Source organism: Phaenicophaeus curvirostris, chromosome 1 (assembly GCF_032191515.1).
Source record: "Phaenicophaeus curvirostris isolate KB17595 chromosome 1, BPBGC_Pcur_1.0, whole genome shotgun sequence".
Lineage (NCBI taxonomy): Eukaryota > Metazoa > Chordata > Aves > Cuculiformes > Cuculidae > Phaenicophaeus > Phaenicophaeus curvirostris.
Genome location: NC_091392.1, coordinates 181345361 through 181357428, shown reverse-complemented (window position 1 = coordinate 181357428; position 12068 = coordinate 181345361). Strand labels below are relative to the sequence as shown.

The window sequence follows — 12068 nt, the reverse complement described above, 5'->3', positions numbered from 1 at the left end:
CACTCAGGAGGCCTGGTTTGGAGTTTAATCTTACCTATAAATCATGAAAGTAACTGAACAGACATCACAGCAAACAGAAAATGGGCAAAGAAAACAAAAGGTTTTTCCAGCACATAATTCAAGGCCCTAATGGAAAGCTTAAAACCACTGAGGAGTGCTCGGACATCTCGCATCAGAGAGCACAAGCTGCTGACAGCGGGCACATCTACAGCATCCTTGGGGCTGAGAGGCAACTCAATCCCTCCCAGCCACAACCTGCCTGCGGGATGGGGCCAGGGAAGCCCACACACTGCCCCAAAAATAGGGCAGCAGCTCAGAGGTTTGAGGTCAAAATGGGCTTTTTCCTTCAAGCAAGGGCTGAGGTCAAAAGGGCAAACACAAAAGGAGAAACAAAATTAAGTTTAAAAGGAAGGAACAGTTAAGGGCCAGCACTGTGATACAGTTTTGCCATGAGTTATTTAGGCACTTGCAAAGATGAAGCTGAACTTTCATACCTGCAGGCTTCTCACTTACTAAGCAAAACGCAAGCTGGTGACTCACAGACAAGACAAGAAAGGCTGCTACGAAGGACTTTTTAGGGGCAGAGACCAGGTATGCAAGCCAGTAAATAGCAAAACTCACAATGGAGTGGGCAGAGGCTGGAACCGGTGGGGTCAACAATTGCACCTGTGCTGAGATCAGATGTCACGGCAGAGCTAACGCAATGACAGCTTCCAGCTGTTGAGGTTATTCCTAGTGCCACACGTGAAAAGGTATGACTGCAATCGCATTTAACTTGGCAGAATCCAGAAACAGAAAAACAAACACAAATACTTACATATGCACATGCACGTGTACTGTATGTATGTACTTATAAAACAGTGCACGACGCTCAGGGGTCCACAAATCCCCTAGGGAAGCATCTAAAACGACACAGGTAAATGCCTACAGGTATGTAACCAACACTGAGGGAATACACACTAATTCTCCAAAGCATAGATTATTCTTGATTTCTGATGGTCTTTCAAATGCTTCATACTACATGTGGCTTTTGAATCAAACACACCACAACCCAGAATTTATGCTGTATGGAGACTGACGTGCTATAGAATAGAGTGATGGCCAAAGAGTATTCCTACAGTAAGGCCACTCAAAACACCCATCCCATGCCTGTTTTGTCCTCAGGCTTTCAGGCTTACATCCATTCAGCCTTCTACAGCTAGATATCATCTATTCTCATTCCTTCAGCAGCAGCAGCGACAAATAAATCAAGTTTCCTTAGGACTGTAAGCAGAGGAGGTGTAAATACCCATGCCATTGTGAAAAATACATAATCCTGCCACCTCAAGATTAGTGCCACCAAAACTGTGGTTGCTGTTTAAGAAAAATTATAGTTTTTTATTTGAATCCATTTTCAAAAGCAGGCTAAAAGGAGGGGACCGTTCAAGGAAGCTTAACTGTGAAAGCTCCTTTACGATAAATCTCAACAATCTCGCCATAAAGCAAAGACATCAGGAAACAACAAACACATCACAGAGATGTTTCATATTTTATATATGCTGATTAGCCAAAAAAAAAATATTTGTATAAAGAGAGAGTTCACAGCTCTTGCAGCACTACAAACCGTCCTAAGCCCTATGTCTCCCACTAGCACAGGTAAAAGCAAACGTTGCTTTCACTTGACTACTACCAGGAGAAAAGTTTCATTCTTCCATGCAACTTTCACAACAATTTCTTTCTTATCTCTGAAACAGATCTTGCTCTTGCTTCAGCTTTCTCTGAGCAATGTTGGTTGCTACTGGCACTCGTTCACATGCAGCAACGCAGCAGCTCTGGCAGAGCCCACCTCCAGCGCTTCATCCAAGGTAGTCGCTGCATGGTGGGGTCGTGCGGACTTTCTCCCCCAGAGTTCAAGGGGCTGTTTTGTTTATAAAGCAGAGTTTGTGCTAAGAAAATCTGGAATAAACTACTTTGTATGTACAACTGAGAACAACTTTACCTACTGCAATAAGCTGCTATTAATATTTTTATTAATTATTAAACTTTAGCTTCTACTCTTATTTTAAAAGCCATTTTTTATTTGAATGTTTTTATTCAGAAGAACTTGGGTGCTATTTTGAGCTCCTAACAGATAATGTTGACACCACTGAAACTTTTATTCAGTGAAAAATGAAAAAACAGCTCAGCATCAGACATTAAATCAGGGCAGTACACATTCACAAGCATTAGAGCAGTGAGGCTTTGTCTTCTGGGTGAGAAACACCACCTTGCCACTACACAGAAAGTGCGCATTCTTTTCAATTTCTGGTGTATCTGTAGATTTTTAAGTATAACTTGAAAGGTGCCTTGTTTGCACACACAAATATGCAAACATAAACATTTTGAAGCTTTATTTAAGGGGAAAAGAAAAAAAAAACACACCCTCTTTCTCAGACTACGCAACACCCACGTACAATGTACTCCCAGCCCTAAGTCGGTGCCAGGCTCTAACGCAAACCCGCGCTCCCTCTGTCACCAGAGAAGTCCGCCACTGCTCTGTGCTCACTGCTGGAGCGATGCTCCTCCTCTGCCTGGCCCTCTTCTGACTCCGGCTTTGCTCCGAGCCCTGCACCTGCACCTACAGCAAGACCCTGGCCCCCAGAGCAGGAGCAAACCAAGAGCTCCCAGACTGGACAAAAAAAAATCCTCCATGGAGGGTGCTCCGTGGATAAACGGAGATAAACTAGGCAATCGGGCTGCACGCCTCAATCAGATCAGTTATAGCATTGACACCCAGTGGCTGCCAGTGACTTCAAAATGCGTTCAAGAAACGTTGCACTTATCTGGCTGAATTGGTAAAACCTGCGAGCACATAACTTTCTGAGCAGCCTGGCAGTGACACCGCCAAAGGGAGAGATCAGGACAACACACGTTCAGTGCAGAACACAGTAACTAACTGTGGTAGGAAAGTACAGATGTATTTAGACGCCAGCAGTGGTGGAGTACCTAGTGCACTCTACCAGAGGTACCATAGCCGTAAAAACACACTGGTAACAGCTCTCCCTGGCAGAGCAGAGGTATACAGGCATAGGAGGAGCTTAATCTGTCTGAAAGAGGAGTGTAAGGCTTATTTGCTGACAGACCACAAGAAGAGCAGCAATAAAATAAAGAAACATCTAATAAGTTGCAGACCTAGCAGAGCTTCTTATTTGCTTGCTTGAATTTGGGAGTTCTTTGCTTTGATTTTACTTTGGATGATTCGGTTTTTAGTTCTCATCTGCTCATTCTGAAAAAGTACTTGATGTATCTTGCTTTTCCCCAGAGACTGAAACGCCACTGGAAAAAAAATCATTTTCAAGCGACAAGAGATTGTATTTAATGGTTGTCAGCTATCAGTCATTTCATTCCTGTTAAGGGTTTTCATGAAAAATGTCTTCAGACAATTATCCTTTAAATTTTTTAGCCAAACACGTCAGTAGAAACTAACACTTTTAAAAGCTTTTAGATAAAAATGAGTTTAAGAGTAACCTGCATCTCCTTCTCAGGATGTTGCTTGTCTCTAAAAAAAAAAGTAAATATACAAAACTCTACCAAACGTTACAAAAATGTAATGAGCACTCCTAGCCATGCAATTAAAAATACATAAATACAGGGTTAGAGTTGACACTTTAAAAAAAAAGAAAAAAGAAAAAAGGGCAAACTAATAGAGATACTAGAAAGTGAAACGAAGAGTGTGGCTGGCCCCAACGGGACCAAAGCGGCCAGCAGCCCGGGACGCGCTGGTGTGCGCTCCTCACGCTTTTATCGCCATCATTTAACCCCTCGCGGGGCGGGGGAGGCGCTGCCTCTGCGCGGACCGGCGAAGCTTCATCCCGACCGGCGACAGAGCCCCGCGGGGACACAAGCCGGAGCGCAGGTGGGTGACACCTCGCCAGCAGGAGGAGGAGGAAGAGGAGGATGAAGCGTCCGCCCCCGCGGGGATGAGTTCGGGGACACCCTCCCGGGAGCTGCCACCGCGGGTCCCGGCGGGCTGGGGGGGAGGCGGCAGCGAATCCCTCCCGCCGGGCTCCCGCTGCGAGCAGCGCCCGCGCCGCGGGAGGAGGAAACCGTCCCGCGCCCCGCGGACGGGAGCCGGACGCTCCCGCGTTTAAGGAAGCCACCGAGGCCACGGCAGCGCTTACTCATTAAACGCGCGGTTATTCCCGCAGCCCTCGTCCTCGCCCCCGCTCTTCCCCCATCCCAGTTCGCTTCTGTCCCCCCGGCAAACCGCCCCCCCGGGCCCCGGGGAGCGGCGGGCGGCGACCCCGCCGGGTTTGCCCGGGGACGGCGCCGTGACACGGCCTCAACTTTTGCTTTCGGCGGGGGAGGCGGAGAGAGGCCAGCGGGGCCCCTCCCGCGGCTCTCCGGGGTGGGGGGGGGGGGCAAAACCGCTTTTTTTTTTTTTCCTCTTTCCTCGCTTTAGTTAGGACGAGAAAAGTAAAAATGCGGAGCTGGGAGCGCTGCGAAGTGCAGCTTCGCGTGCGCTGCCCCGACGGGGGGATCCGCCGCCGCCCCTCACCTTCCATCCCGCCGAGCTGTTGCTGTCGCCCTTATCCTTGAAGTAGGGGACGCTCTTGACCATCCACTCGTAGATCTGCGAGAGGGTGAGTCGCTTCTCGGGGGAGCTCTCGATGGCTTTGGTGATGAGGTCCGCGTAGGACAGGTTGCCCCAAGCGTTGCGGCGGGACGAGCTGCTCTTGCGGGGCTGCCCGGCCACGGGGCCCGGCGACAGGCCGGCCACGGGCTGCGGCACCGGCGGCCCCGGCGGCCCCGGCGGGTGGAGGCGGCAGCCGGGCTCGGGCGCCGAGAAGTCCCCGCAGCGGCAGGCGGGCGGCTCCGGGGCGGCGGCGGCGGCGGGGGGCAGCGGCGCGAAGTCCTCGCTCTCCTCTAGGAGGCTGAGGTTGCTGATGAAGTCGGCGCCGAGCCCTCCCGAAGCGGCGGCGCCGGCCCCGGCCGCCCCGTCGGGCTGCCCTCCGCACGACGGCGCCGGGCTGGAGGTGGCCGAGCTGGGGGGGTTGAACTCGGGCCGCGGCAGGGGCCAGGTGCACGAGCGGGGCCGCGGCAGCGGCTCGAAGTCGGGGTCGATGTCCACCAGCTGCGGCGCCTCGGCCATGGCGGGGCCGGTGCGGGAGCGCGGCGGCTCGGGGGCTCAGCGCCGCCGCCCCATGCGGCGCTCCGGGCGCGGCCCCGACGGCGCGGCCGCCCGCTCCCCTCCTCTCCCCTCCCTCGCGGCTCCGCGGCGGCGGCGGCAGCAGCGACCCGGCCGCCCGGCGCGCACCGACTGAAGCGACCGCCCCGCGCGGTCCCGCCTCCAGCCTTCCTCCTCCTCCTCCTCCTCCCGGCGGGGAGGGCCGCGCCGCGCCGCGCCAATGGCAGCGCCGCCCGCCGCGGGGCCGCTTCGGCGGGAGGGGCGCCGGTGCCCCCCGGGCCGGGCAGGGGCGGGGGGTGTTTCCCGGCGGCGGAGCCCCCCGGGAGGTGCCGAGGCGCCCTTCGGCCCCGCGGGGCGGTGCTGCCCCGGGCGCTGCCGCCGCCCCAGGAGCCCCGAACCAGAAACCTCCCTCCGTCCGAGCGGGTGCTCCTACCGGGAGCCGCTCTTTCATCCCGTGGGCAGGATAATCTCATTTTAAGTCAACTGTTAAACGTGTTTTATATTGTCCCCGAAGCAGCGCGAGTTATTAAAGCTTGTGTTCCCCCCCGCTTGCGAAGGGGCAGCACTTACAGGACTCGCCACCCCTGCCTCCCGAGCCCATAAATGTACAGAGACACGTATTCGAGGCAACCAGAACGGTGGTTCCAGCTCAAATTAAAAGGAAGATGTTTGCTTAAGCTAGAGGATCGATCCCAGGGGTGAGGCACGGCTCCACACCTTGCTCAGACTGGTAAACCTCGCTTTTTAGAAAATCTGTGGTGTTTTCAGTAGTAAGAGTGCTTTGAACGGCGTATTTGGGACACGGCTTAGTAAGTCACGACATCTGCGAGTGGCCGTGGCGCTTGCTGTTGCCTGTCGAAGAGTCACCGGAGCAGGCTAACTGTCCCCGTCGAGCCAGCCAACCTGTTTCTCTTCCCTCCTTTCTGAGTTAAGGCAGAGAGCGTTAATGTTATTTAAATGTGGTTTGTTGTTTCTATAAAAATATTTTCTGAATATGAGTAATGATAATGAAGGAGAGAAAGCATCAGGACTGCATTTAGGCCCACAGCATATAATTTAGTGACAGAGCATACCTCTACATACACACACTGGCTATTATGAAAACACTTTTTGAGACACTCGATGACACCTAACTGTACAGTTAGTACAACATATGCACGACTGCATAGTAACTGATCAAATTTTAAAGCACTGTTTTTGTCATGCTTATTCTCCCAAATGCCGAAGGTGTTTATGCCTCTTACAGGTTGGCTGCTTGTCACATTTCAGAGTTGACTTGCCTTTAAGTCATTTTTTATGTTTTTCAAGCCCTGTAAAGGATTCATCCCACAAATCTATATTATTTAGCCCATGGAACCCTTTTTTTTTCTTTTTCTTTTTTTTTTTTTTTAAATAAAGTAGTCCCAGTTCAACCTAATAACTTGCATGCCACGTTTCAGCTTGGAACAGTTTTATCCAGCAGCATTACGCAACTCAGCTACAGTAGTTGCCCTGCAGTAAGGGAGAGCACCCTGCCTTGAAGAAGCAGAGATTATATAATGGTGAGAAGCAGCCAGGGACGTGCGGCGAATGGACATGTTGAAATGGGAGCCAAAACAAAAGAAGGGTCCGAGAACACTGAAACATTTTCTTTCTCTTTCCTTGGCGTCTGAAAAAAAAAAATGTCTAGGAGCCAGACTGGCACCTATCCTGCTAAAGGAAATGGATTTGTTAACCAGGCTTTCTTCTATGGACTCCTTGCTTTTTTATTTTGTCGAAAGTAGAGTTGTTGTTCCCTGACCTCTATTGGTATACATGGATGCTAGGAAAAAAAAAATCTTTCCTTTGTTAGATCCTAACTGTGAAAACTGAAAAGAAAGTGACTGCATTTTAGAAAGCACTGGTGTGTTCATAGTCCAGCCCAACTCGTTCTGTAGGACGAACGTTGCATTGCCCTTTCTTTGCCTCTCACGGCATTCTCCCCACTCCTCTTACCTACCTGGCGGGGCTCTGCCACATTTGTGCCCCATGTCACTGATGTTACAGCTCAAAACTTAGCAGTGAATACAGACAGCAGTTTGCAGTGAGGGCTGAGGGACGTGGAGGGAGAGAGCAGTAAAACCAGAGCCTTTAAAATGCTGCATCTGCTCGGCAAATAGGGCCCTGTGACTCACAACGCAACAGGCAGATCTTAGCTCCATTGCGGAGATTTTGACTATTGCATGCTATCAGCCAGGCCGTCTGCCGAGGGTTGGAGGAAGGATGAAGGCCGATGAGATGATGCTGAGCACTTTCCTGGGATGAGTAATCCAGGCAGTCTGCTCAGACTTCAGCGTAACCGCCTGGGTGAGTGAGTCCTTCTTTAAAGCCTCAGTCCATGCATCTGTGATCTTATGCTTTCCTCATAAAGGATTTTGTTTCTCCATCAAGTACCTGGGTGTTGAATCCTTCATGTCAGCCAATTTTAGAGTCAAAGCAACAAAGTGACATGCGTGCCACGCACAATATGAGGGCCACGCAAGCTGTGTGCTGCCACCTCGCCTGCACCACACACCCAATGCGCTGCTGACCCTCCTTTGAACACGCTGCTGTGAATAAGAACATTTATTCAGCTGCTGAAGGGGGGCTTCCCCCTCCTCAAACAGCTCAGCACAGCAATGTGTTAGTACAAAAAATTTTACTGCATCTACAAATGACAGCGTTAAGTTTATCTCATCTCCCACAATGCCGAAATGCTGATGGATGCACCACAATTCATTCTCTACTCCCACAGTCCTCCTCCTACACTCCACCTTTTCATTTCTCTACTCCTACTCCTGCTCCCATTTTCCACTCCTCTGCAATACAATATCTCCTATCATCCTTGACATCAAGTTATATTTTTTTTCAAATTAAAGACCTAAAGATTGCCTTTTGTCACCACCAGAATAAAGCACAGCCTTCTGTTCATATTCTGGTTTCAAGGCAGCCAAAATAAAGGATCTATACTGGTTTTTTTATTGCTGTCTGTATAATTCACTCTCTGAGGTTTTGATCAAATTCAGCAGGAGATCACATGAACTTGAAAGCACTCATACTCTATGTACAGCTCTTTTTCCAACATGTATGTGCACGGTGAGTGGGTACAAACATTTTAACAGAACAAAAAGCAACTATGAAATACCAGTGTGTGCCTGGTACCATAAGAGCTAGGAGAATGCTTCTTTTCTGCAAAAGGATGGGGGAGTTCAATACCTTCAGTTTCCTCCCACGTCTCTCGGATGTGACCAGCCTAGGTTTGTAGTACACATTTCCAAGGAGGTTGGGTATCGGAGGGGTGACAGGGCAGTTCAATCACATCCTCTCTCAGCCCAGGATGACTGAATGTCTTCCCTGACACAGCAGGGTTTGGTTGTGTCACAGGTGAATAGGGCATTTGTGCTCTGCCGAGCTAAGGGAGTTCCACCAAGCTGAGGCTTCTTACAGAGCTGCTAGAGAAAGGCAGCCCCTCCGCAGCACATTTTGGAGCAGGAGCTCAACTTCATAGCTGTGAGTTACCTCCTGGGAGCGCACATCTCTCCTGGTCGACCACATGAACCACAGAGGGAACTTAAGGATCTGCTAATCCCTCACCATGATTTGGTGGTGCTAATGCTCCCACTCCCTTTCCATCCTGCCCTTCACTTCGCGCCTTGCACAGCAGCACACACAGTCAGGGCAGGGCCCAGCTGGCCCAGGAGGAGGTGGGTGTCACATGCAGGGTCACTCTGTGGTTGATGGAAGGAGACACATCCCATCCATAGGTGATTCACCACCCCAGCTGGTGGAGAAGACCATCCATGGGGATGCCATGCTTTCTCTCCCCCGAGCAGTTTGTGCTCATTTTCAGCCTTCAGGTCAGCAAATCCCACTTATTGCATTTGTAGCACATGGAAAATGTGTGATCGTCACTTACCTTGCCATCGTGTCCCCAGGATTTTCCAGGCTCCGGATATTCCAGTGGCTCAGTGCAAGTCAGAAGTGATGGGCAGGACGATGCTGAACCCAAGAAACAACATGCTCAGGTGAAGAAAGTGTCACTCAGCCTTTCCTGGCACAAACTTTGACATAACTTCTTGTTACCTACCTGTACAACCTGTACAACCCAGAAGGGCTGCAGCCCTCCTGAGCTCAACAGTAAGAAAAAGGCCATGTCACACAGCGTGAGGCTAACAGGCTAACTGGGCACTGTGGAAAGACAGCAAAAGAAAAGCAAATAATTGGTCTTACTTTGCAGGAGGGAAACTGATGAGGTCAGTAACTGAAAAAAAATGGCAACACACTAATTCTATGAAGATAATAGGCAGTTGGAAGGCTGTTATGGACAAATCAGTGCCCTGCATGGTATTTTAAAGACCTGTCGGAGACTAAATTGGGGAAACAATTGGGGAAACAACAAAATTGTTGTTGCCTGATCCAGTGGGATGTCCCTGCCCATGGCAGGGGGGTTGGAACTAGATCATCTTTAAGGTCCCTTCCAACCCTAACTATTCTATGATTCTCCACCACCAGCAATCAGCAGACTCTCCAAACTCAACAGCAACAATCCACAGCCAATTTCTTCCTCCTTCCTCCATTTGTCTCTAGCAACTTCAGTAGCAACAAGTGGCCAGAGGGCTCAGAAGGAGCTGCAGCCAAGAGGAAGGGTGAAAGGGAGCCATCAAGGTTGAAAGTGGGGTTGTGTTACCCATACTGGGAGATGGAGTTGATGAGCATTAGGCTCCCAAAAGTCTCATTGCAGACCTAGTGGCTGCTGAAGTTGGCCCCCCGTAGTTTAAAAGAAATGCTGCAATAAATATTTAGTTACATAAATTAAAAGATAATTTAGTATTAAAAAATGTTTTTATTCAATATAGCTAGTATAAACATTTACTAGCTATTTTTGACAATTTTATTTGATGTTGTTCATACTTCATTTGTTCTCAACATCTGCAAAAATGTAAACAATTCAAATTAGAGGGCAAGGTTTCATGGAAACCATTTCTATGTTGCACCATTTGAAGAAATCAGAATTTAATTTTAAATTTTCTTGTGCAAAAACTCATGTCAAAAGCACTCGTATGTTTTTCCAGTCAAAGAAAAGAAATAATAATACAACTTTACAGGCTGCGGTGATTAATGCCGCTCAAATTCCTTCTACGTGTGGCTCTTACTTAGCATTTGGGCAAAAGCATACTCACTGAATGAACTCAAATGAGGCACACGTTACTGAGTACCACAGTCTGCTGCTATATTTTGTAAACAGAAGAAGCTGAACTGAAGAACATACTTGACACGAACTCATCTCTCGACTCTCTCACAATATAGTCTCAAGACCTCCCATTTAAACATACATCATCTCACACCCACACATACACATCCCTAAGTGAAAGACTTAAGTACAATATGCCTGAGAAATGATCCTTACCAGGATCGATACGATAAATACCAACGGCAATGTCCACGTAGCGGTATCTGGTTTTAATGTGTCATGTGCAATCACTGGCTGTGATGTAAAAACAGAAGGCAAGGGTTTATCAGGTTTCAGATTCAGCTGAATCACCCGGCCCACCCCAATGCAAAGGCCAATGTGCCTGGAAGTAAACACAGTTCAAGTGGTGTGTATGTTTTCCAGGGTGTTGAGTTTCTGTTTTGTCATAAATATGATCTATTACAATATTCTCCCACATCCTACGGTCAAAGTTTCAACATTTTCAGGTGCGTGTCTCATTTCTTGTTTTCCTTGATATACTGCTGGAGGAAAAACTGACTGGCTTCACATGATAGCTTTTGTATATTAAATAATTTTATTGTGTTTGAGCAACAAACTAAAAACAGGATGCTTGACAGTTATGGTATAATTCAGTGGTTTCTCTTCAGCCTGTAGAAAGGAAAATTCATGGCATGGTACAATGCAATGCTTGACAACTATTTCATCTTCTTTTGCTTTGTTTCACTAGAAAACTGATAGTTACCTGTCATCAACGAGAAAAAGTAATTTATGGCTAGAATCATCATGGAGGCTGTGGCATAATAAAGGCTTATTTTTAAAAACAAATATTTTTTTTCCGTTGTCGAATTTGTGCTTGAAAAGCGTATTTATGTATGTATACAACTGCATTTGCATACAAATGAGTGCATTATATCCATGCTACACAAATGCATATGCATGGTATCATTATATACATTTTTATACTAGATTTGTAAAGATGCAAACATGGTTAGACGATAATAGTAAGACAGTATTTTGACATATATGCTTATATGCCTACGCTGCTGGTGAGTAACACAGAAGGCAGCGTTTGGGCAGGATTCTCAATAGGTGAGGTTTGTAGTGTACAAATTCTCCACAGCATAAATGTCCACAGCAGAAGAATAACAACCGCAGGCAGCTACACTCTCTTTCTTCTTGTGAAACACACTAACTCTGTGCTTTCTTTTACATCTCTGTAAAATGGGTATAAAAAAAATGTCTGCCTATTGCAATCCTACTAGTTCACGGTTTAAGTGCTTTGAGATCTGCTGCTGCAAATGCAAACCTTGCTTACGCCTGGCCTGCTAGGACAATATGCCGATGAAACTGAAACCAGCAAGGTCCCAGCAGCAGGTTCTGCCTAAAGGCAGAGGCACATCACGTACTCGCCTCAAATGAGATAAGAAGAGCAACAAGCAGTTTCAATTTTACATTTGCATCTGCCAAGCCCTGAGCAGTGAACCTCAACCAGGATCAGACCAGCTCATGCCTTGTGATCTGTAATATGAAGGCACGTGGCATGTGGCAGATTGGTGGCTTCTCTTTTTATCCAAGAAGGAGATGGGGATCTCTGATGAGATTTAGGAGGGGAACTTGAAGCAAAGAAAAGCATCGTGTATGAAGGGGTAAATGATGGGGCTCTTCAGATCTGTCCACCCACTTGTTACAGAAATGCTGCTGCAGCTGCAAAGA

The 12068-nt window shown here is 48.3% G+C and overlaps 1 protein-coding gene and 1 long non-coding RNA gene across 2 annotated transcripts in view; both read right to left on the bottom strand.

Moving 5' to 3' along the window:
• Positions 1-5205, bottom strand: part of FOXO1 (forkhead box O1) — a 63926-nt gene extending 58721 nt beyond the window's left edge. Inside the window, exon 1 of the mRNA XM_069881633.1 lies at positions 4517-5205. Within this exon, the coding sequence (XP_069737734.1) occupies positions 4517-5110 (594 nt within the window). The 5' untranslated portion in view covers positions 5111-5205. The remainder of the gene's footprint in view (positions 1-4516) is intronic.
• A 575-nt stretch (positions 5206-5780) lies between these two features.
• On the bottom strand, positions 5781-10622 carry LOC138716833 (uncharacterized). The gene is made up of 4 exons (XR_011336751.1): positions 10551-10622; positions 9231-9331; positions 9060-9142; positions 5781-6069 (listed from the first exon to the last, which is right to left on the bottom strand). It is a non-coding gene; the product is annotated as an uncharacterized lncRNA (long non-coding RNA).
• Positions 10623-12068: the final 1446 nt, after the last annotated feature.